Here is a 25,329-nt window from a genome sequence, read left to right as displayed (position 1 = left end):
GTTAAAAGGTGATTACTTTTTTGTGTCCTGGAATAAGCAACAGAACACCAGACAGTGTGGATCCTATAGAATCGTATCCATGCATATGACAGTATTTCTTCTGGCCTCGTTGCCTGAAGCTCAGAGGCCAAACTCTGCCTGGAAAGCCCCCCCTCCCCCAAGAACTGGGGCTGTGTCCCTTGAGCCTGGTCTGGATATTAAATCTCCCAGGAAAGTTTAAAAATCGAAGAAGCAGGGACTTCTACTCTCTGGGAGTTGTGGCAAGCCAGCCAGCTCCTTCTGTCTACGCGGCACACAACAGCTGAAGTGATTAAAGGCCGGGTGGGGGATGCTGGGAGTTGTAGGACTGCTGTCCCGCCTAAACCTGCACAGAATTGCGCCCCAATTACAACACTCCACTTCCCTCTCTCCGGCTTCGTGAGAGGGCAAGGGGAGAGCGGGCTTTTACACCACTTCTCCTAGCGCTCATTAGCCCTGAAGGCCTCCCTTCCCTCCTCCTCCTCCTCCGCCTCGTGACAACCCAGGCAGCCAATTATTCGCCCCGCGTCCCCGTCATGTGTGCCGCTCTCCGCGCTGCCGAATCCCCCCAGCTCCTCCTCCCCGGCTCTGTCCGTCCCTCCTTGAACCCGCCGCCGACAACCGCGCGCCTGGGGGGAGGTAGGAGTGGATTTCATCGGACATTTCGGGCGCGGGAGAGAGAAGAAGGGAAGGGGGGGGGAGAAATCCGTCGCTTGCTCAGTGGGTGAGGGTCGTTGGGGGTTTTGTTCCTCTTCTTTGCTTTTTATAAAAAAGCGCCTCAGCCAAGTCGACTTCCTGCAAACGAGGCCGGTTGGGACGCTGCTTTCCCGCCACCCCGTCGGGTGAGTGAGGCGCTTTATTTTAAAGCCAGGAAAACAACAAGAACCAAACAACCCCTCATCCACCAGCTAATTAAGCGACCGGCAACCCCTGCCCAGCCCCGGCCGCAAAAAAGAAAAGATTTCTAGTTGGGGCCAGAGGCTTCCTGGCTGGGCCCTTTTTTCTCCCTCCGTAAAATACTTACAGCTCTCTGCTGCCCCCCAGAAATCGAGATACATCCGAACTAGATACTGTATAGCCCTGCAAATCAAAATAATTTATTAATTTTGCGTGGCTAGTACTCTACGTTTATGTCACCCTTATTTTTGTAAACTGCCCCAGAGAGCTTTGGCTATTGGATGGTATGTAGAAATGTTGTGAATGGCAGACCAGCAATAAGATTGTGGATTACTTTTATGTAACCCAGCAGTTAATTTTGTTTTACCATATTCAAGAAAACCTGTCAGTTCTTTTAACAGATGGACAGATTAGTTTAACTAAAACTGCAGCCCTATACAGTTTTGGAATAAAGGTTCCCCAATGCATGGGATCAGACAGACTGGTACAGGCCATCCCATGTTCATTTGTACACACCATATCTGCACAGTGATTTCGATTCTCAGACTTTATTATCTGTGTTACTGTGTTGTTGCTCTTTATATAGTTTGTTGAGGAAGGGCACCAGATTTGTTTGACGTGGATTAGTTCTGGAAAGCTTAACATAGCTGTCCTGAAAAGATTTTGTCACTATTCTCACAGCATTGCTGTCTGCTTTCAGGTAGTTTTGTGATGGAGCCAGCTCATCAAGATGAACACCTTCCCTTGCACTGTGAAGATTTCTGTAGGAAATATGAACACAACAAGAAAGTGTCAGGTACACATTGTAACAGATCTCAGCACCCTCTATAACCTTATGAATGCTTCCTTTATGAATGCTTTCTTTCTCTTATCGTGTGATTCTTCCACGCTTGTGTTCTGATATGTACACTTATTGTTAGGTTTTTCTTAAAATGAAAAATTGATATAAATTTTATTGGAACCAAGAAGTAATCTGATGTATGCTGTAGCACAGAGAAACTTCTAGCAGAACTAAGGCGGGTGTTTGAAGTACTTGGGTGTTTTAAGTTTACAGCCTAATTCTTGTCTTGTGTTCAAACACTTGCTTTTTTTTCTTTTTTACATAATTGATCTCATTCAAGCAAGATAGGAGTGGCACAAAGGTTAAAGAGAGAACCTCTAGGCATTTGTAAAACTTTATGTCTGAGATTTAAAAAAAAAAAACACTGCTTGGGCTTATTCAAAGTGCTTGCAGTACCCAGTTAAGGGTTGTTGTTTTTCAATGTTTTTTATGGTGAACAACTGAGCCCATATCACAAACTTCTTTCAAAACTTCCTTCAGTTTCAAAAGCAATTTGCCATGAAACAAGGAATGGGAGGATGCAAGAAATGCTTCTCCCCTCCCCCCACACACACCCGAGCTCATATAACCAGCAGCACTGCCACGTTGGAGGGGGGCTCTGGACAACGGGGGGTGGCCCTCATGCACCATCCTGGCTGCTTTTCTGCTGCTATCCCACTTTAGCCTTTCCTGGGCATTTCTTTGCTTCCCCCACCACCCTGATTGCTCCTATCATGCCAGGCAATGACAGGAAGGGGTCCCTTTTTATTTTGGGCAGCAAAAGGACTGCCAAGTGGGTCCTGCCATCTTAATTTATTCAAATGAAGATGACAGGCATGCTGGAGCCTTGGCAGGTGCAGTACTTTACAGCAAGCCACAGTGTGCTGTAAAGCCTGCTTGCTATGGCACCATTTGAAAACTCTTGGGCTTTGAACCAGAAGTCGATTCCTGGCAGTGCCACTGCACAGAATTGAAGTGGTTTTTACCTTTAACTTGCACTTTTCTGGGCGTTGTTTGTAGATTGCATATGTGGACATGGTTTTTAGCAACCCAATAAAAGAAAAACAAATACACGAGAGAAACTGGAGAGTATATACTGCCCTGTGGCTCTTGTTCTAAGCAGTTGAGTAAGCTGTCATAGAAGGGATGCAGATGAAGAAAGAGTATCCTGCATCAGGGGATGAAATGTGTATAATTTATTTGTTATTTCTTTATTCAAAGGCTCTTTGCAATCCCATGGCAGTGTACAAGATTAACACATTGAAATACATTTTTTAAAAATAGTAGCTAATATGTTTAAGTACCATATGTAGACTGAAATAAATTCGTATTCCAACATTTATTTTAAAGCACACAGCACTGATGATGTGAACCGCCCAGAGAGCTCCGGCTATTGGGTGGTATAGAAATGTAATAAATAAATAAATGATGTCATATATCTCTTTCTGGGGACAGTGTGATAAAGGTGTGGGCCACAATTGAGAAAACCTTATCCACCCACTAGACTAATGCTTTCATTTGGGATCAGGATAGCCATGACTTAAAATACATCTGTAGTGAAAAACAGCAGTGTGTTATAGCATGTCCAACCCCAGAATGGGAATACTCAGATTTGCTGATTTTTATACAGTATTTGAACATGAAAAGGCTTCATAAGAAATAGACAGTTACGACCCAGATTATGTTTTATATTTGTCAGAATTTTTTTCTTTGTGTCAGCTATATCAAGGGTCCCAAATCTTTGGGGAATGGTGGGCACATTTGGAATTTTGCGATAGGGTCATAGGCAGTCACACAAAATAGTTGCTGTGAGGAAGGGGGATACCCATTCACAAAATGGCTGTCATTGTGAGCATGGCCAGTAACAAAGCTATTTCCCAGAAGGCAACTGGTGAGGCTAAAAAAAAGCATCTTACCCAAGAACGACTCTAATACCCATTTCACAGAAGGCAAACTCTTGAGGCTCAGACATTAACTTGGCCAAGACGCTGAGTATATGGCAGAGGTGGGGGCTCAGCCCCAAATAACATAATTGTCCCCACAAAGGACAACAAAGTACTCATTTCACAGAAGGCGAACTGGTGATGCTCAGAAATATGGCCACATCCATCAAAACAAAACAACAACCAGGCAAAACACACACTGTGCCATACCAAACCAGCTAATTCACATTCATTCTCATTCTCTCTCTCTCTCTCTCTCTCTCTCTCTCTCACACACACACACACACACACACACACACATATTAAAAACAGGCAATATACATATACAGCACAAGTAAAACACACCATCTCTCTCTCTCCCACCTTCTCTAGCGCCCCAGGATGCTCCCTTATCCACCCATCCTGCTTGCCTTTTAATTTTTCTGGGTGCCTAGGCTCGCTTCAGAACGCACTGGACTGTAGGCACCCACCATCTTTATATTGTAAGAATGCTTCTACTGTCTACATGGGGTCCAGAGCCATTATTGGAAATAAAGATGGTGGTGGAGGTTGACACTGCACTTTGTATCATGCCAACTTTCCAGTTCTTTTGATTGTTTAATTAAAACAGTCTTTATAAAATCAGGAGTGAGCCTGATGGGCAGCAGGAGAAGTGTCTACTGGCACACTGGTGTCCTTGGACATCACAATGGATACCCCAGAACTATATGCTTGTTAAACCCTATTAATGTACCAATAGCTCTTTGTAAAATTACAGTATTAAAGGGTTTAAAAGAATGTAGTTACACTATTTTTTGTAAGCTTTAGAGACTGTCTCTAGTCAAAACATCCTTTGATTCATGGAACAGGGAACAATAGTTTAACATAACTAGGGTCTCTTGTTTATGTTGCTTTGATTTTTGCAGTGAAAAACAATATGGCATCCTTTCTATGCCATCTAGTGATAGGAATATGAAAAGCAGCATGTTTCAATTCTTGGAAAGTAGCTTTCGAATTCAATAGCTGTAAGTCATGAAATAACACCTGCTGTACTGCTTGTTTTACAGCCCCACTTTTTGTCTCTATCCAAAAAACAATATTTCATGATTTACATGTCCTGGCCCTTAGGATCCTTTGTACAGTAGTTTGCTATTTGGATATATAAACAACAGAGAAGTTTAGTGTAATCTGATAATACCGGTATTTTATTTATTATATTTTTAAATCCACCAAATAAAATTCATTCTCTGGCCAGATTACAAGTAGCTAAAAGACTAAAATGCAATGCAAACAGCTTATTAAGCATAAAACAATAAAACAAGCATAAAACTTAAAACAATAATTAAATATAAAAAGCATAAAATAATCATTAAAATGCAAACTAGAAGCAGTAGCAAAGACAAAATTGTACTTCCTAGGCATTGCCAATGAATTTAAGATACTACTTCATATATGTGGCTTGAAAATCATAACCCACTGATGAAACAAGCCACAGTTGTTGTATGGGAATGAGAGCGCTGACACCTGCCTGCTTACCCACTTCCAGTGCACTAAACAGCACTCCACCTCTTGATTGTTCTCTGTGATGTCCTAACCCAGAACTCTGGGTTGTTGAAGGAGAAACATCCCAAGAGTTATAATCCAAGAACAAACGATGGGTTATAATTCTGGGTTCTTTAATGCATCGGAAGCAGGCAACAGTCAGGAGCCAGCGTGTTTGCTCACTCCTTGCTTCCAAACAAGCAAACCATGGGTTGTTTCATCATGCAAATTGGTTCACTATTTTCAACCCAAGTACAGCAATCTGTCCTTGGAATATAGACTATTGAAAGATAAGATAGGAACCTAACCCAACTGCTAGCCCAAGAAAAGCACCTAAGTGTTGAAATTGCAAATAATGAATTGCATTTTTTAAAAAAACTGACATGGAAATACTGCTTTTTGTGTGTGTGTGTGTGTGTGTGCGCGCGCGTAGATTCTTTTGTGGCTGTTCTAGTCATATGTAGAAAAAAATAATTATAAAGAAACATTGCTTTAGTTTTTCAGGATAAATGCAGCTTAAATATGCACCCTGAAAGGGTGCAAATAATATCCCCTCTTTGGTCAAGACTAAGGCTTTTTTGTTACTGTAACACCGATTTATATGTTTGATGCTTTCCAGGACATGGCCAAACTGGATGAAGCTTCAAAATTGCCAGTTGCCTTATGGTGTTTTTTCAGAGTTAGATAGACAGTGGGTACTAAAAATCAGTCCTCTTGCATTCAGTCTGTGATGATGCTTCTGTCTGCATTTAAGTGTAGGTTAGGTTCACTAAAGATGCGGTCGTATCTGCAATTACCTGGCATTAAAGTCCATTGGACACAGTGTGACTTAATTCTGCATAAATGTGCTGATGATTGTCATGTGTGTTAATATTAGTGTTTCTTCTGAAGACTTCATGTTCATGCATGCAGTGTGTGCCTTGAACAGTGTTGGTAGGACAGATTTGACTGCTCGTTTTCAATTGGCAAAGCACTCGCTTTATTTACTCAGATTTCTAGGCCACTCTTCAAAATAAAAAGCAGTTTACGAAATAGAGCAGAAATTAAAACATAATGTAAAATTAAAAAGCATCAGCAACAATAATCATCAATATTTTCATGTTCATATCCAACACACACACTCAAACGGTGAGTTTGGGGTTTCAGAGGGCGAGTAATCCAATCTAGAACCGGTTGAACATCTGCTGAGAGGCCCAAGAAAACTAACAGGGTCCCACTCTTCCCATACAATCCCCAGCATAAGTCATCCACCTGGGGGAACCAAGGGCTGTTTCCGTACCATAACCAAGCCAAAAGCCAGATTAGAACAGATCCAAATAATCAATGCCATCCCCAATTGTCTGGAGCTAAGATGTCACCACCATCTCCAGGAACTTGCTTGAGAAGGAAATATTAGATAACTGACAAATTCTTAGTTCTTTGTGTTAAGTATTGTCATGGAATATCTATGTACTAGAAGTGTTGTAATAATTTAATTTCTTTTAGGTGAAATTGGATACTTCTTGAAGCCAGTGCAAACTTTAATTGATGTGGATTGTTTAGGACTAAGGGAGTTTGTGCTAATATTTAAATTTCACTATTGAAACAGTTACTTTAGAAGACTTTATATATAACAGGTTGGGAGTAAAACTTACGTTTTTTTTTAATGTTCTCGACAGGAGCAAGTACAGATATTGAAAAACTTTATGAAGCAGTGCCACAACTTGGAAATACGTTCAAAATTAAGGGGAAAATTGGTGAAGGTAAATGTGGTTGTTCCTCTTTTGATGTTCCTAGAAACTCTGGAAAGTTGTTGCCAGTTGCTTGCTGTGATCAGTTCAAGGTATTGGTCTTAACTTTTAACCCCTAAATGGCTTAGGACTTGGCTATCTAAGGGACAGCCTATCTCACTATGAACATGCACAGGTATAAAGATTTGTGGAAGAGGTGTTTTTTTTCCAGGGAACCATTACCCGCAGAAACCTGTTTGGTTGGGCTCATGTGAAAAGGCTTTCTCCTGTGTTGCTTCCCAAATTATAGAATGCACTCTCTCAAGAATTATAACACACCCCTATTCTCTTGGCCTTTAGAAAGGGTATAAAGACACATCTTTCCAATTTAGCCCTTTAAATGTGTAGTTTTTAATGATTTTACTGTTTTTAATCAATACTAGATGTGCTAGTATTATTGCAGGAGGGTTGTTTTCGATTGTTGTACATTGCATCCAACTTCACATTTCCTATCATTTTTCACATTATCCAGAATAAGCAAATGGTTGCTTGCTTGTGACCTGTCCAAGTACTCAATTTAGTAGTCCTCTGTTTTCTTCCATTGCAATATATGATTGCTCTAGATGATCATGAGGAAGTGGTAGGAACAGCAAAAGGAACTGAGAGTTTTAAAATCTCTTCACTGTCTGCCAGTTAGTTTCCGGGCGAAGTATAAAGTGTTGGTTATTACCTTTAAAGCCCTACTTGGTTTGAGTCCAGGTTACCTGCGGGATCGTCTTCCCCTGTACAATCAGCCCTGCACACACAGGTCCTCTGAGAAGAATCTACTTCAGTCAGCCAAAACTAGGCTGACAACCATTACCCAGAGGACCTTCTCTTCTGCCGCTCCCAGACTGTGGAATGGCCTGCTGGGAGAGATTCGTTAACTATATACTCTGTGTGAGTTTAAGGCAGCTATAAAGACTAGTCTCTTCCGGCAGGCCTACCCAGATGAATTTTAAGTTGGCTATTATATTGTGTCAATTATATATGTTTTTAATCAGTTTTGTGACTTTAATTTATATGGTATTTTTGTATTAAATATTGTTCCCTGCCTCAATCCAGAGGGAGGGGCGGGTAAGAATTATTATTATTATTGATGATGATGATGATGATGATAATAATAATAATAATAATAATATCTTTGTAAGAGAATATTTCCTGTAACAGTTACTTTGTTGGCAACAAGGAGATGCCAAGTATTGAAAAAAGATAGTTGTCTGCCCAGTGTATTACTGACCACAAACCTAATCGACTTAAGGTGCAATCCTATAGTTGTTTAGATAGAAAAGAAATCCTACAACTCCCACTCGGGCAGGGGAATGCTGAGAGCTGTAGGACTTTTTCCCCTGTCTAAGTATGCATAGGATCACACCCTTAATTTTCTGAAGATCCCAACATATGTATCTTGGTTTGAGAAGTACATATCTTTGGATGCACAATAAAGCAAACACAGACGGCTCTGGTGCTGGAAGGATTTGGAATTAGGTGCAACAGTTTCTTGTAACTAGAGAAAGTTAAATGTGTACTAAAAAAAATAACTTTTTACAGGTACATTTAGTTCTGTTTACTTGGCCATAGCCCAGCTACGAGGAGGCCATGAAGAAAAAGTGGCTTTGAAACACTTGATTCCTACTAGTCATCCTGTACGAATTGCAGCTGAACTTCAGTGTCTTATAATAGCAGGGTAGGTTCAGAAATGGAAATGTACAAGAATCTAAAATGTCCAGAAGATTCGGTAGGTTGATTAGCATTCAAATTGCTTTCTTTTATGACTTCAACATTGTATAGTCAGGTCATTTTGAAGAGAACACTAGTATAGCTCAACTATTAGTGCTATCACTATTTAACATCCTATAAAGCATCAGCAGTGATAGGTGTTCACACAGTATATCAAAAACATGGTAATACATTTTTCCAGTGAAGTATGTTAATGCTATATATACTGGCAAAGCTGTATGTATTAGGCCCTAAGGGGGGGGGGGGGGGGAAACACTTGCCAAAATAATCTAACCTAAATTCTACACCTCTAAAAATATAGCTTCTGTAACCTGTGTTCATTTTGAACATTTACCTGTTACACAATCTGCTTAGTTTACATAATTAATGGCTAAAACTTTTCTTGCTTCATATATTTTTTCCTGCTTCTGCAAGTCATGGCAAGGCACAACAATCTGTAATGGGGCACTTTATCTCCACGCTTCAACTGTAATGGGACACTTTATAAGCCACAAGAAAAAAAATCAGCAGGCTCCAACAGGCATTGCTCATGTATTTTCCAAGCTTATCTTTACAGCCCCAATTTTTATTTTATTTGCAATGTACATCCTGCTTCATACATTTCAAATGTCCTCCGCTTAGACACCTGCTTTTTTTAAAAAAAAGGGGAAAAAAGAAAGCTGATGTTCTTGTTAAATTGGGGCACCAAATACTACATTCTGCACCAAATATATTCTGCATTTTTTTCTATGCCATGGCATACATACTACTGGTTAGCAGATAAACATTAGGTATAACTGTTTCTAAATAAGTGTGTTCTTTGCATGTCAGTAATGGGCCATTCTTGGTATGCAGAGATTACCTTAAGAGGAGAATGAAGCATCTTAAAAGGAAATGGAAATATAATAATGTGCACAAATGCTGTCAATATGGATTTTTTGGCAGGGGGGAAATAAAACATTCTTTTTCTTTCTTGCAGGGGACAGGATAATGTCATGGGAGTTAAATATTGTTTTAGAAAAAATGATCATGTGGTTATTGTTATGCCATATCTGGAGCACGAATCCTTTTTGGTGAGTTTCCAAACTTCTCTTATTAAAAGAACTTAATTGCAAGTGATTGCACAAGTATTTATTCCAACATTCTTACAGGACATCTTGAACTCTCTCTCCTTTGAAGAAGTAAGAGATTATATGTTTAATCTCTTTAAAGCTTTGAAGCGTATTCATGATTTTGGCATTGTTCATCGTGATGTCAAACCCAGTAACTTCCTGTACAACAGGCAACAGAAAGAGTAAGTCTGCCCATGTTTTGCTGTGTTATGTTCTTATATGAAAGTACCTATCTTGAACTACAACAAATTTAATAATTTCCCTTATGTCCAGCAGTACACTATGTACCTAGTAAAGGTAATGGCTGCACTAAATGTTCTGTGGCAAACATTTGACTATGAATTGCTGGTAAGCACCATGTAAAGGATGATGGAAGGGGGGAAGGAGATGTTAAACCAGTCATCTGCCAGCCACTCTCCTGGCAAATTCCCAGACCCATGTTTGCAAGAGGAAGGCAGTGAAAGAGAAAATCTGCTGATTTTCTCCTGAAAATCCCCCCTTATGTACACATGTGCACAGTTTTGCAACCATTCGTCACAGGGCTTACGGCTCTGTGTCTCTCATCAAATGTATAGTTTAGCCCAAAATGTAGACAGATTGTTCAGTGTCCTGTTGTAGCCTGTATTAATCTCCTAAGGAATAAGTGTTAGCATTCATACAGAGAAAAATGGAAATTCCCTTTTAAGGCACGTCGTCGTCATAATATACCATCTTGAAAGTAATCTTTAGGTGATATACAAATTATAACTTTCCATAATGGACTCTTGCATTACAGCCCAGATAATACACCTCGACAAAAAAATTGAGTTGCCTTGTTGCAAAAGGGGTCAAATTAGATGCAGTTAATTATTATTTTTTAAATTGCGAAAAAGAATGCAGGGCACTCTTTTTTCAAGCTGCTACAGCACTATCAAGTTTAGCCTTCATTACCGTCTTCAAGGTAGCAGCTTAAGAGCATGACATCCATGAGTACTGATATAAAACACTTGAAGTATTGTTAATCACTTACAATCATGTGTTTTTAAATTGTCTTCTAGGTATGCACTGGTCGACTTTGGTTTGGCACAAGGAACTCCTGAGACAAAAATAGAACTTCTCAAAGTTATCCAATCTGAAGCCCAGCAGGGAAGTGGCACATACAATAAGCCTCAGATAACTTTGGAAAGCCAGGTTTCTGTGACTTCCATAGCACCACCTAGACAGCTAGTTCATCAGTCGGCTGCAAAAACTGCTAATAAAAGGCCTTGTTCTATGTCACAAACACAGATTAAACAAGGACACAAAAGAAAGGTTCTGTGCTTTTTTCCTATAATTTTGTTTTGTAAATTTATTTAATGAATTACTTTATCCAACAGGGGGAGATGTAATACCAGAATAACATTTCAGTCTCTATTTCAAAATCTTTGTGCTTATGTAAAGTTTTGAAAAATGTTTAAAAGAAATCATACAACTCACAAAATTGGAATTTGATTCTATGCAATAATTGTCTTGCACAACATTTGTATGAGGGCATTGCCAAGATACTTCAATCCAGATTAATTATTGTAAAATAACTAAAATTCTGGCTCTGGTTTTCTATCACAAATTCCTTGCCAGACTGACGTGTACTGCTCCAACCATTAGACAGAGTGTACGCTCTGTGTGTGTGCTGCCATATTTGAAGTAGCTGCATACATCTATTTTAACTATAGGTATATATTGGAGAACTACAGTTACTCATGGCTTCTTGCTGTGTAAAAGTAATAGGAAAGTTAGATGTAAAAATGTAGCTACGTTAGATAAGTCAAGAGTACACCCTATATGCTGAGATACCACCTCTAGAGTCAATAAACCTGTTATTTAAGCAAACTGATTAGAGCAGGAGAACCATTACCCTTCCTTATTTATTTATTTATTTATTGCACTTGTATACTGCTCCCATAGCCAGGGCTCTCTGGGTGGTTTACAGAAATTCTAAAATTAAGATAAAAACAAGTATAAACATGACTCCTTCCCACTCCCCCACCCCAAAAAAGCTCTGAGTCATGTTTATTGGGAAATCCTTGCAATTCTGTGTGTATTATTTCATCTGGATTATCCTGAAATAGTCTCGTGATCATGACCTTAAATTAGAAATAATCATTCTGACTTTTAAAGAGTTTTCTGGGAAGATCTAATTTTTATACTCTTAATTGTCCCGTAATCCACTAACTGCATGTGTTTACTCAGAAATAAGTCGGCTTGAGTTCAGAGGGTCTGATTTCCAGATAAGTATGCATAGGATTACATCTTAAATTCCTAATATGTATATATGTTCCCATGGCTGATCTTTTTCCTCTGTCCTTGAACTAACAATGGAGGGAATAAACCCTTATTTGTTAGTTCAGCAGATAGAGGAATTGGGAAAAGCCAGCTGTATGCATGTATACAGTGACAAGTATAGGAAATCAGTAAGTCATGATCATTGTGTGCTGAAGAGTAGCTAAGCCATTTTAACTGACTCCGAGTATGCCCATATAAGGAGAATTTATATGCCAACTGGAAAGCTTGTTCAAGGTGTTAGATTAAATGTTTAGATGAATAGCATAACTCCATATCTCAGTTGTTTCCAAATAATGTTTACAATTCAGCTGTCTTTATCTGGATTGTTGGGATATACTGAGATTCTTTATCAGAAATCTAAAAACATTCTTATCCATAAGATTATCATGATATGAGGAATTTAGAGTACATTTGTAAGAGTAGTGCTTTCATTGATATGAAATTTAATGAGAATGTTGTTGAATGTAAATGTCTGTCTTGTTCTCCCTAGAAAAATGAGGCATAGTTTGCTATGTAAGAATGTTTACCATTCAGTCTAGACTGTTCTCACAATAAATTTGTCCACTGAAAAGATTTGTATACAGCTGTTTCTTGTGTTCTCTCACAAACACTTTTTAAAAGACAGGCTGCAATTGACAGTGTGTTAGAAATAGAATCCTTATTGTCCTGTTTCTGACATTATAGGAGGGGCCTGAGTGCCTTTCTGTTCAGCGTTCTGTATTTGGAGAGAGAAATTTCAATGTCCGAAGTTCTGCATTTCAAGACCGTTCCACAGTTAAAGTAAGTATTGTTTGTTAAAGATGAAGCAACTATTCATTAGCACATCTTGTATTTATAGCATTTTAAGACTAGATAGGTCAAGTCAAACAAATTTTAACAGCTTTGCACATATATCCACAAAGGTTACTTCTCCACACATAGTTTTACTAGGCTGCCTGTCTGCATGGCCCAAAGTTAGTCCTTCCTCATTCTCTGATGGCCTGAAAGGACAAAAGAAGTTTTGTGAGGATTGTGTGCAACGGGAAACATTACAGGATTAATTATATTCTTGGAGTTGGGTCCAGATTTGATCATAGTAAACACATTGAAAGCAATGGGACTTAAATGAGGTAATTATTTATTATTTTAAATTATTTTTAGACCGCTTTTTAGGGTAGAACCTTCTTAAGCCCCATTGATCTCAGTGGATCTATTCTAAGTATGACTAAATCTGGATCCAACCTCTATTAAATATTGGTTCTAATTCAGGCACTTAAATAGTATTGCATCCTCACAATTATATAGGAAACGTTTTGTAAAGTGGTAGAAAATTAGTTCCTTTTTTTTGTTTCTCGCTAGCTGTGTGTGGTGAACCAACTACTTGATGAGTCAATTTAAAATCCACTGAAATCAGACCATTTTTCCACAGCTCGAGGATTTATTTATTGATTGATTGATTACATTTCTGTACTGCCCAATAGCCGGAGCTGGACTTGATGACAAACATGGTTATTAACAAAAATAGGAACCCTGTGTTGAATTCCTCTTCTTCTCCCCGTAGAAACACATGATGTGACATCCTTCTACATTTCCTCATCCTCTACAGCAGCCAGTAATACGTAGCAGGGACAAGAAAGTGCATGACATTAAGACACATCCCATTTACTTATTTATTTATTTACAATATTTCTATACTACTCCATATCTAAAATTGATTCCAAAGCGGTGCATATAAGAAATAAAACAGTAAAAAGATATAAAGATTAAAATAGCATATTTGAATTCTTCATTTTAAAACAATACCAATAAGAAATACGTTGATGGTCAGTTAAGGAATGCTTACTGGAAAAGAGTTGTTTTCAGGAGGCGCCAGAAGCAGCTCAATGTTGGCACTTGCCTGACCTCCAGGGGCAGGGAGTTCCACAGAGAAGGGGCCACTACACTAAAGGCTCTTCTGGTGGATTCCGGTCAGGCCATAGGTCCATGTGGAACCACCAGAAGCATGCCTTCTGATGACCTCAGTGATCAGGCAGATTGGTAAGGGGGAAGGCGCTCTCTCAGGTATCCTGGTCCCAAGTTGTTAAGGGCTTTGTACACTAGTACCAGAACCAAACCTGTTCCGGTAGTGAATAGGCAGCAGCTTGGCTGTTGTCAGGAGCTGAGAAGGGTCAACTCTTGACAACAGCCGAGCTGCCGCATTCTGCACTAGCTCCAGCTTTCAGCAATGCCTTAAGGACAGCCCTACATGGAGCACATTGCAGTAATCCAGCCTTGAGGTTACTAACTCCTGTACCACTGTGTCCAAGCTGCCCCTGTCCAGAAGAGGCTGTAGTTGGTGAATCAGCTGAAACTTTTCCATAATTACATATTACTGTGGGAGGATGAAACTTGAAATTGGATTTCTAGTTTTGGCAGCAGCCCCTGTTGAGCATCACTTTGATTTCCAGTATAAAGTCCCCTTAATTTCAGTGGGACTTAAACATGACTCACTTTTGTTTGGATTAAACCCCTAGAGTTTACATATCTATTTCTGTAATTTCATAATATTAAAGTATATTTTATATTAGTACACTTACTAAAATGTCTAATTTTCCTTGCATCCCACTAAATTAGAATTCCTGAAATACCTTGCAATGTTTTAAAAGCCCGTGGGATTTATTGCTAGCAAGTCTTATGAATTTGGCAAGCTGCCCTTATAAATGCCGTTTAATACAACTTTTACTTTGAATGTATCTAGAGTGAAAATTGTGTTCAAGTATGTCTTGCATTAAAAGTAAAACTTATATTGCAGCTCATAAAGCAGTCCAGGGTGGCAGATATTGCATCTAGAAAACTGTCATCGAAGAAGAAGACAACTTCAACTGTGAATAATGGCTTAGCCAAGAAAGCTGCCAGCAGTTGTCCAGCTAACTTGACCTGCAACTGTTATGCAAAAGATAGAGTCTGCTGTGTTTGTCTTTCAAGGTAATTAGCTTTGGTGCAAAACAACAACAAACCAAATATCTGAGCTGTCAAAGCTTGTTAAAAACATGAATTAATTGGACAAAAGATTTAGCAAGTGTGAGGTAGTATTAGACCTATGCAATGCAATAGCACAGAAACATATCAAAACTTTATTTTGTGCAAACTACTTCATACTTTTAGTACTGGTATTTTCAGCACCCACAAATCCTGACTACACATTTGTTTAAACATTTTATGTAGAAATTTTTCATTATAACACTTTCAGTACTTTTCTGTGCAAGCTACAGAAAATCACTTGACCCCTCTTAAGTTCTTTCTCTTGTTTATTACTGTGTCTGTACAATATCTGAAACCAAAAGGATATGCCAGCATTTGAGAAATATTAATGGGGTTGGAGGCGCAACATATTGGCACCATCATTTCGGTTCAGTATTCCATTTGTTATGCATTGGCCTGCAAACTTGTCTAGGTTCTATAACTATGAAATATCAAATAACCCTGCTAGCAACGTGCAGCAATAGAATAAATAACACTTTCAATGTTTTCTGCTGTGACTGTTCAACTTCTGAGATCTGTTGGATGAGATCAGTATACATAAGTAGGCTTCTCACAATCATGATACCGTAGCTAGAAGTGAAAGCCCTGTGCAGTGTTAGCTCTCTATCTCTGCCATCCAAAGGAATTGCCTATTCTCTTACACCCTGCCAATTCCTGTCCACAAATGCCCTCCATCGCTTGAAGAACAAAGTTTTAGCACTTCCAGGGCAACCAGAAACAAGCAAAACCAATCATTCCTGGAACAGGGCAGGTTGGCAAATCTTGCACAAGGGAGCTTTGCCAACCTGTCCCAATTGAGAAACTAGCATTTCCACTCATTTCAGGGCTTCCTATCAGAAGTACAAAATGTCTTGCACAAGTGGAGGATCCTCATGTAACAGAATCTGTGGAGCACAAGAGAGGCAGCAGGTGGTTCCCCCCTCCATGTATGTGCATATAATATTGGCAGAGCTGCAGAAGTTGGCATTGAGGCTATGAAGACATAATTGACTGACTCCAGTTCTAAATAAAAAAGGGAAGTGTTGCTACCAGACAGCTAAGTTCTGTTACCTTGCTGAATGTTCACTAGTGTCACCATATAAAAGTACATCTTAGGAGAAAAGTTCAAATTGTGTGCAATTACTTTCTAAATGCGCTTTTCTTGTTTTAACTCCAAGGCGTCAGCAGGTTGCCCCAAGAGCTGGCACACCTGGATTCAGAGCACCAGAAGTATTAATGAAGTGTCCTAATCAAACTACAGGTACAGTATATCGGACTGAAACTAGATACCTCTATGTGCTTAGATACCTACCTCTACTGGCCTTAAAGGAGTCCCTTCTGATGACTAAAAACACTCTTGTAACTTGGTCGGGGCAATCCTGATGGTGGTAATAGGGAGCTCTAATGGTGTACAAACAGCCCCATCCAGAGCTCTCCTGGGCTTGCAGCAACAGGTTAGGAAGAAGGGAGGAGAGGTGTTTTCTTCCCTTCTTTCTTGTTCCAGGTTTGTTCGCTCATTTTTAATAATTTCCTTCCCATTGCAAACAACAATAGGGAAATCATGTATGCCAGTTCCAAGGCTGGCACACCTTTCTCCCCATGTTGGGGACTGGGATGGCTTTAGATCCAATGGAGGGGGGCATCTGAGATCAGATCTCCTCCTCCATGGGTGAAACTCTCCCCACCCTGGGAGGAAGAGTTCTGCACTATCCTACGGCCTCTAGGACACCCTCCCAGGGACCACAGGATTGCAGCCCAAATATTGTAAAATATTTCTTCTTCACAACAAAATTGTTAACTTGAATAAATAATAGTTTTGTTATATGTTTTTGTTTTACTTGAGATATTTACTATGGCTGTTTTTACCCCTGCCTTTTTTCCAGGGATCGTCCCAGGATCATCCCTGTGCCTGCAAATGACACACATAGGATCCCGGGAGCAGGCTTGGACGATCCCTCCATTTTCCTAGGATAATCCTTAGGTGTAGAAAGGGCCTATGATATTGGGAGTTAGCACTCTTTATTCTAAACAGGGGAAAGGCAAAATGTTCCAGCACTTTCAGCTTTGTCAAATTGAGTTTTTCAATGCCTCCGCTATTAACACCTCAGAGATTGAAAGATCATATTCATCAACATCTCTTAAAGCAAGCATAATTAACATAATATGCTTGGAAGCAGATTTTTAAAAAAAGTTTATAGGAAAAGCTGACTTACGGCATTTAATCTTCCTAAATGGATGGAAATCTGTGGATGTCCGCCGAACAGCATTAATATTACTGGCATACAGGTGTTCTTCCCCAGGTATCCTGGCTGGAAGACAAGATCAACAAACCTTCCTAGGGGAAGAGGCTTCCTACACTTCCAATACAATCCTGTGTAATAAATGGCAAACAGGATGTCTAGGGGGCTTTTAAAAAGGACAGAAAACCCTTTTTCTCTCCACACCCAGGGCCGGTGCCAGACTATTTTGCGCCCTGGGCAAGGCAAGCTACTTGTACACTCCCCCACAAAATTGCCAACTTCGATTCAGCTGTTCAAGAAGAGTTGCTGAACTATTATATTTTCCTTTTATTATGTTTTTTTTCTTACAACAGCTAATTTGTATAAAACTGTGACCCTTAAAGGGCGGTACTGCACTCCTCTGAGTTCTGTGCCCTAGGCGGCTGCCTAGTTGGCCTAATGGTAGTGCCAGCCCTGTCCACACCTTACCTCTACTCACTGCAGCTACAGTCTGATGGGACCCAGGACAGGTATATTTAAGAAGGGTTGGAATAGGGTGGGCCTGGAGAGCCAGACCTTCCTTTGGCAAAACTCATGCCAGGTCAGGTCTGCCAGAAGCATTTCCAAATCTGTCATAGGTAGAAGAGTAGCAAGAGTAGCTTGGATCTCTAAGTTTTTATTCCATTCCTATTCTCTGGCCTTAGCTAGACCGAAGGTTTATCCCGGGGTCGTCCCTGCCTGCTCCCGGGATCCCCTGTGTGTCATTTACTGTACATCATCATCATTATTATTATTATATTTATTTGTATCCCGCCTTTTGCCCAATTTAGATGAACAGGGACGATCCTGGGATAAGCCTTAGGTCTAGCTAAGGCCTCTGTCTGCTTTGTCACACTGGGTTATTCTGAAAATTGCAGTGAATATTGATAGATATTCTTTTAGATACTATGTTTCACTCCTGCTTTGTCCTTCCTTTCCACATTTCACTTGGTAAACTTCATAAAATAGGAAAAATTAAATATAACTAGGTGCAAGTCCCACTAAAAATAACAGAAACTGCACTAAAATTAAGCTCACAAGTCCCATTAATTTGATTTCATTGAGAATGCGAAGTATGTGCTTGATGCCTTGAGTGAAATCAGCAAGGCTTTAAAAGTGAAGTGGCTGGATTAAACCCCATTGTCTTTGGCATGATAGAGCATATGCTTATTTTCCTTCCCTTAGATATACCTTTGTCCAGACTTTTGAGTGGCGTTGATATTGGTTTCATGGTGTATTCCCAGTTCACTTCTTCATGGGCATCTCTGAGCATTCAAAACTGTCTCATTCACTAAAGTGAATGGAGAAGACCACACGTGCAAGATCTTGTAACATCAGCATATTTGGAGTTTTGAATTGGGAAAATATCTAGTGAACATTGTTGAGAAGCATATTTTCTCAGATATTCTACATATTAGATAGAATTAGGTAAGGAACCTCTTGTGCAAGCACTGAGTCATTACTGACTCTTGGAGGGATGCCAGCTTTCGCTGACGTTTTCTTGGCAGGCCTTATAGTGGGGTGGTTTGCCGTTGCCTTCCCTGGCAGATAGAATTAAATCTGCATGTTACTGTGCTGTTGGATGTTGTTGTTATTATTATTATTTATTTATTTATTTATATAGCACCATCAATGTACATGGTGCTGTACAGAGTAAAACAGTAAATAGCAAGGCCCTGCCGCATAGGCTGACAATCTACTAAAATCATAGTAAAACAATAAGGAGGGGAAGAGAATGCCAACAGGCAGTGGTAAGACAAACACTTGCTCAAGTACATGTATAACTTTACTTAAATTGGCAATCTAATCTTGCAAATAGAGTAGCCTTTTGCTGAATAACACCAAGGTCTAAATTATGATTTATAGTATTATCACTGAGCAAATGTAAATCAAAATTAGCTTTTGATTTTCACCTCTTAATCCATCCTGGTGCCTTCCAAATGTGTTGGACTGCATCTCCCAGAATCCTTGAGGCAGCATGATTGGCTGGGGAACTCTTGGAGTTGTAGTCCCAACATATCTGGAAGGCACCAGGTTGGGGGAGGCTGCCTTAGCCTTTTAAACACAAGGAAAAATCCAGAATTATAAGTCTTTGTTACTAAAGGTTTGCTTTTAATTGCAGCAATCGACATATGGTCTGCAGGAATCATATTTCTTTCTCTGTTGAGTGGCCGGTATCCGTTTTACAAAGCAAGTGATGATTTAACAGCTTTGGCACAGATTATGACTATTCGGGGATCCAGGGAAAGTATTCAAGCTGCTAAAACATTTGGTATGCAGGTTTTGTATTTATTTTCATTTTTGTAATTCAACGTATATACAATCTGTTTGGTGGTATCACTTTGCTGTCTTTTTGTAGATAATCCGTGTTTATATTCCCAGAGACTTGCATAACTTCAGATAAAACAGCATTGGAATTCATTGAGGTAAACATCAGGATCGGAACACCTCAAGTCAATTTCATGACTTCTAAATAAATCCATGAAAACAGACTTCTATAGAAATACAGTCAAACTAGAGGGCTGCAACCAAAGACATGGCTGAATATTTATAATCAATATATGAATGAGAGCTTTGCAGGTCATATCCTACCTTCTTCTTTGTTCGCATTCTCCCCTTCTAAAATCCTCCTCCTCACATTCTTTTTGCTTAATTCCTCTGCTCCAATTCCTTTGCCATCGTTCTTATCCTAGGCCTTGGGCATGCTGTCTGGGGCGGAATGGGAGTTGTAGTCCAAACACCTGGAAGGTGCAGCCACTTTGCCTACCTCAGCGTTAGCCTGCCTGCCTTCTCAGACCTGGGCCACCTCCTTGGCAAAGCTCCTAATTCTTATCCCTTATTCCCCTTCTGCCTTCCCTTTTCAGTTTAAATATATGCTTTTTCCACAACGTATTTATATCCGAAGCAGCTCACAATAAGCATAAACATTATATATACACACTGCCTTGAACTCCTTGGAGGAAAAAGCAGGATATAAATGTAATGAACAAACATTATTAAAATGCAACATCATATGTCAAAAAACTAGTTTGTTATATCAACAGAGTCAAGACAAAATCAACAATTCAGTAAACATAGCTTAGTTCAGTATTACAATGAAATAATCTAGATTTAATACAAAACAAATAAAGCAACATCAAAATTAACATTAAAAAATCTAACTCAACCCTCCTAGTGCTACTCTTGCTACAGTCCAAGGGACCACAACAGCTCCATTTAAAGAGATTTGGGGGGGCTTTTCAACAGTTTTGATGGTTCAGAGCTGGATCCCCAGTCTCCAAAAGAGTTTGGCAGCAGCAAGAGGGAAAATGTCAGGCAGTAGCAATGGCAGCAACTCATCTTCCCCAACCTTCCAGGTGTTTTAGTTGTTAGGAACATAGGAAGCTGCCTTAAACTGCATCAGACTATTGGACTATCTAGCCCAGTTTTATCAACACTCACTAGCAAAAGTTTTCCACGTTTTCAAGCAAGATTTTTTCCAGCCCTACTTGGAGATGGCAGGTATTGAACCAGGGGCCATCTTCTTGCAAAACATATGCTTTACCACTGAGCCATGGCGGCCTTACTGCCTGTCCCTGTTTAGGATGAGAGCAGCTCAGTTGATGGTAGCCAGAGAATCGGCTTCCTGTTCCATCTCTCTATGATTTTAAGGCAGATTTGCAAATTGCTACCAGTGGCTTCGGTGTCACTACCGCTACCCCAAATGAAGAATTCCTTTGTTGAACCCTCACATAGATATTTATCAAATGTCTGCTATACTCTTAATGTTTCAGGAACTGATTCCTGACAGCAGACATAACTGTTTAAATAACCACTTATGTATGTTCACATAATAATTTTTATCTGCATAACAAGTCAAAGTATTAATAGAGAAACACATATGATTAGCTTATGTTAAACCTGATAGTGTTAGTCACAGAACTGTCTTTTTCATTATTTTACAAATTATTTAAATATAAATATATGAAAAGTTTTTTCAGACACACACAGTGGTTCACATTCAAGCTGCATATTCTATGTGTAGAGCTTTTCTAACAATCTCTTCTCTCTCAGTATAAGTAAGAGTGCATAGAACAGTGCTCTTAGCGCAGAAAAGCTAGTACTAGAGCTATATGTCCTACTTGTCTAGCATACACTTGCGTTGCATGTATACATAAGCAGTATTTACCCTAGTGTTATTAGCTATTTGCTATTCAATTACAAAATAGCAATGTGGCAGATACATCTCTTACCCGTCGGGTCTGTATCTATAAAAACAGCTTCAACATGGGGTGGGGGGTTTGTCCTTTTGCTAATTATTGTTCCTACAAATGGTTTGTTCCATTAAATGACAAGCTAGCTACTGTATTTGACAGATTTGTAATATACAATTACAGCGTTAGAACATGTATTTTGGAAGTTGCCTTGAGTACTGAAGAACACCCATTCTAACAACCATGCTTTTCATATAGGCAAATCAATATTGTCTAGCAAAGAAATCCCAGCGCAGGATTTAAGGAAGCTCTGTGAAAGGCTGAGAGGAAAAAGTACCAGCATTGACATCTCAACAGGTGACATACATATCAGTCCTTCTCAAGAACCTGCTTTACCAGTTGAAATCGGCAATACTTCAGAGTCTGTAGTTCAGACACCCAGAAAACACATGAAGTATCAGAAGCAAAGTTGTCATGAAGGTGATGGCATAGATATTAGGACTATGGAAAAGGCACCCAATCTGAAAGGATGGGACAAAGTTCCTGATGAAGCCTATAATCTTCTCGATAGACTGCTAGACTTAAATCCTGCTACAAGAATAACTGCGAGGGATGCCTTGTTGCATCCTTTTTTCAAAAATATGAAGCAATGAAAAGACACTTGACCTCTGTATTGTGTATATACAAATAATCCTAGAAGCAGTGGATTTACTCCCATATCTTTAAATGAAATCAGAATCCTGAGAGTGATATTGCTTCTACTTACTTGGTTTCAGAGCATCGTGCTGCAACAGAAGAAGTAAATGCATTTCTGTTTGTGGAACAGACTTTTTTACGCTCTATTGAGCCATTTCAGAATGCTTTTGATTCTGTTGTACCCTCAATGGTACACCTGCAGGTGTATTGAACCCCCATGGGCTAATTCGTACTCTAGAATGGTGCCAGTACCGTCTCTACACATAGCCAGGAGCAATGTCTGCATGAGGTTCTTTTGTGCAGTGTTGATCTTGACTTCTAGGAGTACAGCTTTTCATTACAATTCCTAATAACCAGTGCAAATGTGCCTTAGATGGCTGCACAATGTGCTGTGTGAAGGATACCAATATGAGCTTGCGACAGAGGAAACATTGACTCCTTCATGTGTATGTGTGCATTTGGATTTCCAGCCTCACAGATGTAAAGGGGCTGATAAGTATGAGTGATAACTTGTTCCTCTTATTGGAAGACAATGCCTTTTCCTTGGCCCAGTTCATGCTGAACACATTCAAGTCATGGTGGGCTATGGCTTTTGCTGTTGTGTGAACCTGAGGACAGTGGGTTATGCAAGGGTTGTTTAACCGTCTCACAACTTACGATCCTCAGCTTCATATGACATGACAAGCCATGGCCAGGCATTAAAAATGCAAGTCTCATCCAGCACACACCAAAGCCCACTGTCACTTAAACAGCCCATGGTGGGCTTTTTTGATTGTGCAAACCAGGTCTCTTTCTCTTCTTGGTAGAAGAAATTGAACATTCTAAGGTTTTAGGTAGCACATACTTTTTTAAAGGCTAGCTGCTTCAAGGTACATCTTTGAACACATTCAGTTTAGATATAATGTGAAGTGACTAAACATAGCTGCTGTAGCGGGTATAATATCTCTTAATATCTAAAATTCAAAGACTCTTTTTCCTTGCCCAACTTTCCCTTCTTCCCATCTACTTAACTATCAAAACTGATGTAATTTACATGCCATTAATGGCCATTGAAATTAATGAGGGCATCCTATAAAGGTTTGCTTTTGGTGAATTATTGAAGTAATTATAAGTGATGACAGTATATTCTTGAAACCTTTTCTCTTAGGGAATATGACACCTTTCCCTCCCTACTCCATAAACATTTGGGAAGGGTACCATTGCTCTGCGTTGTATGTTTTATATAGTCTGTATTTGTCTCATGTAACATGAATATTTTGTCAATATTTATCAACCACTAGCTTACTAATTATTTTGCATAGCATATATGTCTGTCAGAACAATTGTGTTATAAACTTTGGTGGTTTTGCTAGAATGAACAAAACAAAACAAAACTTTATCTTTTATAAAAGTAAAAATTACTATATTGCGCATAAACAAATATTGATGAGAAAAGGTTTTCTTCAGTTTCTCTCCCCCCCCCGCCCACGCCGCTATTTTGTTGTTTTGTTACAAACAATACTTTTCAGGTAGACTCATTACACTCATACCCTCATTACAAAACTATTGTATTACAAGAAAGTAAGATAATTAAGGGCACAATGCATAGGATTGCAGACTGTAATACTAGGTATGTTTACTTCTAAGTAAACTGACCTCACTTCTGAGGAAATGCATATAGGATTAGGATGCATATTAGTTCAATAGTCAAGTTCAAATATTCAATGCATTTTCTATATCCATCATATCTTGAGGAGAAGGTCATCTACGCTAAATTATGTTGGAATACATCCCTGAACCCTACATGAAATACAGTCATGGTATCAGGGGTTTTGTGTTCAAATGAACATGGCGCAGCCTGGGGCATGTGTTACATTCACTGCAGTATGAAAAGGCAAGGGGTACATATACCTGATGATCTTTTGTAATAGAGGAGGGCTGCTTTTGCAAAAAAACACCTGCTATACTAAAATTTTGATAAAGTTTCTTGTGAAATCCTTTATTCTTTATATTGAGAGATGAAATTAATAAAGTTCATTTTAGAGTATTTCCTCAATTGCAGAACTATTTTCCCCCTAATTTTTTGTTTTATTTTTATCATTGAAATGAATGCAGGCCAAACTAAGAATTACATCGCAAGCACATAATTACAACTCTGGTGCTATTCGTGAACCATTTTTTAAACAAAGATTATTAAATATGAAAATCAGCAGCATAGCTCTATCAATAACTCTAGCTTTTGTCAGCTTGTGCTAGATGTACTATACTTGAGTAAGTTCAATTGAACTCAACAGGACTTACTTCTGAGTAGACACATAGGATGGATTGGTTAATTACTTATGTAAATACATGCTCCTATACATCTTATCTTTGGTATCAAAACCTTTCTAAATAAGGTTCAGTGATGAAATAATGAACTACATATAGCTGCAGATGAAAAGCAGTTTTTTATAGAATAATATTTGGATCAAGATCTTTGGAAGAGTGCAGAGATGGCTTTTTTTGTTTTTACTGCTTTTGGCAACAGCTGTTAGAGATAAATGTTTGCAGATGTAAGAATATTGATTGCAGAAAGTCTTGAAACCCTCAAAACCCAGGGGCCTAAGTCTCAGTAATTTCTGCTGTTTATGTAATTTCAGCACAGCACGTCACTGAGAAGTTATTTATCTAAAGGAACTGTGGCCAAGTTTTAGCAGGCAGAGCCTTCTGCCAGTGCTTATAGATGTATTGCTTCCTCCATCGTTCTCGTATGATGCCAGTGTGTTTGCTAGAATATTAGTTAACACCTAGCAAAAATGTCTAATTTCCATGGTAAACTCAAAACTGAGTTAGGGTTTTTTGGGGCAGCAGGATGGGTAGGTGGCTTTCCATTTGCAGAAGTATTACCTACTCAACTGGCTGAATATCCAGCAATTGGGTATTTAATATTTTTATACAATTACATTTGGGGTAATTTAAGCATCAACGCTCCCTCATTAGAAGAGCTAAAGCCCTTTCTGTTTTGGAATACTGAAGAAAGGAGTAGAATTCTTGGCATTAGCAGCTGACGGAGTTAGAAAAGACTTGTAGAACCGGCTTAACCTTTCCTTGCCCTTCGTTCCTAGAGAGAGGAGAGAAACAGAACTGCAATCACCCTCACACCATA

The 25,329-nt window shown here is 39.3% G+C and overlaps 1 protein-coding gene across 2 annotated transcripts; it reads left to right on the top strand.

The window, feature by feature from the left end:
• Window positions 1-604: 604 nt before the first annotated feature.
• On the top strand, window positions 605-24,410 carry CDC7 (cell division cycle 7). Of its 2 annotated transcripts, none has more exons than XM_063136447.1 (12): window positions 605-657; window positions 1,616-1,711; window positions 6,858-6,941; window positions 8,499-8,634; window positions 9,646-9,739; window positions 9,818-9,960; window positions 10,816-11,068; window positions 12,764-12,859; window positions 14,850-15,022; window positions 16,237-16,319; window positions 19,439-19,588; window positions 21,768-24,410. In XM_063136447.1, the coding sequence occupies exons 2-12, from the start codon at window positions 1,627-1,629 to the stop codon at window positions 22,160-22,162; spliced, it is 1,692 nt and encodes a 563-aa protein (XP_062992517.1). In that variant the 5' UTR covers window positions 605-657; window positions 1,616-1,626; the 3' UTR covers window positions 22,163-24,410. The 2 variants fall into 2 exon arrangements, with proteins under 2 accessions (XP_062992517.1, XP_062992513.1); XM_063136443.1 differs by lacking the exon at window positions 605-657 and adding an exon at window positions 733-860.
• Window positions 24,411-25,329: the final 919 nt, after the last annotated feature.

Source organism: Elgaria multicarinata, chromosome 1 (genome assembly GCF_023053635.1).
Source record: "Elgaria multicarinata webbii isolate HBS135686 ecotype San Diego chromosome 1, rElgMul1.1.pri, whole genome shotgun sequence".
Classification (NCBI taxonomy): Eukaryota; Metazoa; Chordata; class Lepidosauria; order Squamata; family Anguidae; genus Elgaria; species Elgaria multicarinata.
The sequence above is the reverse complement of the archived record's forward strand: the minus strand, read 5'-3'. Positions and strand labels throughout refer to the sequence as shown.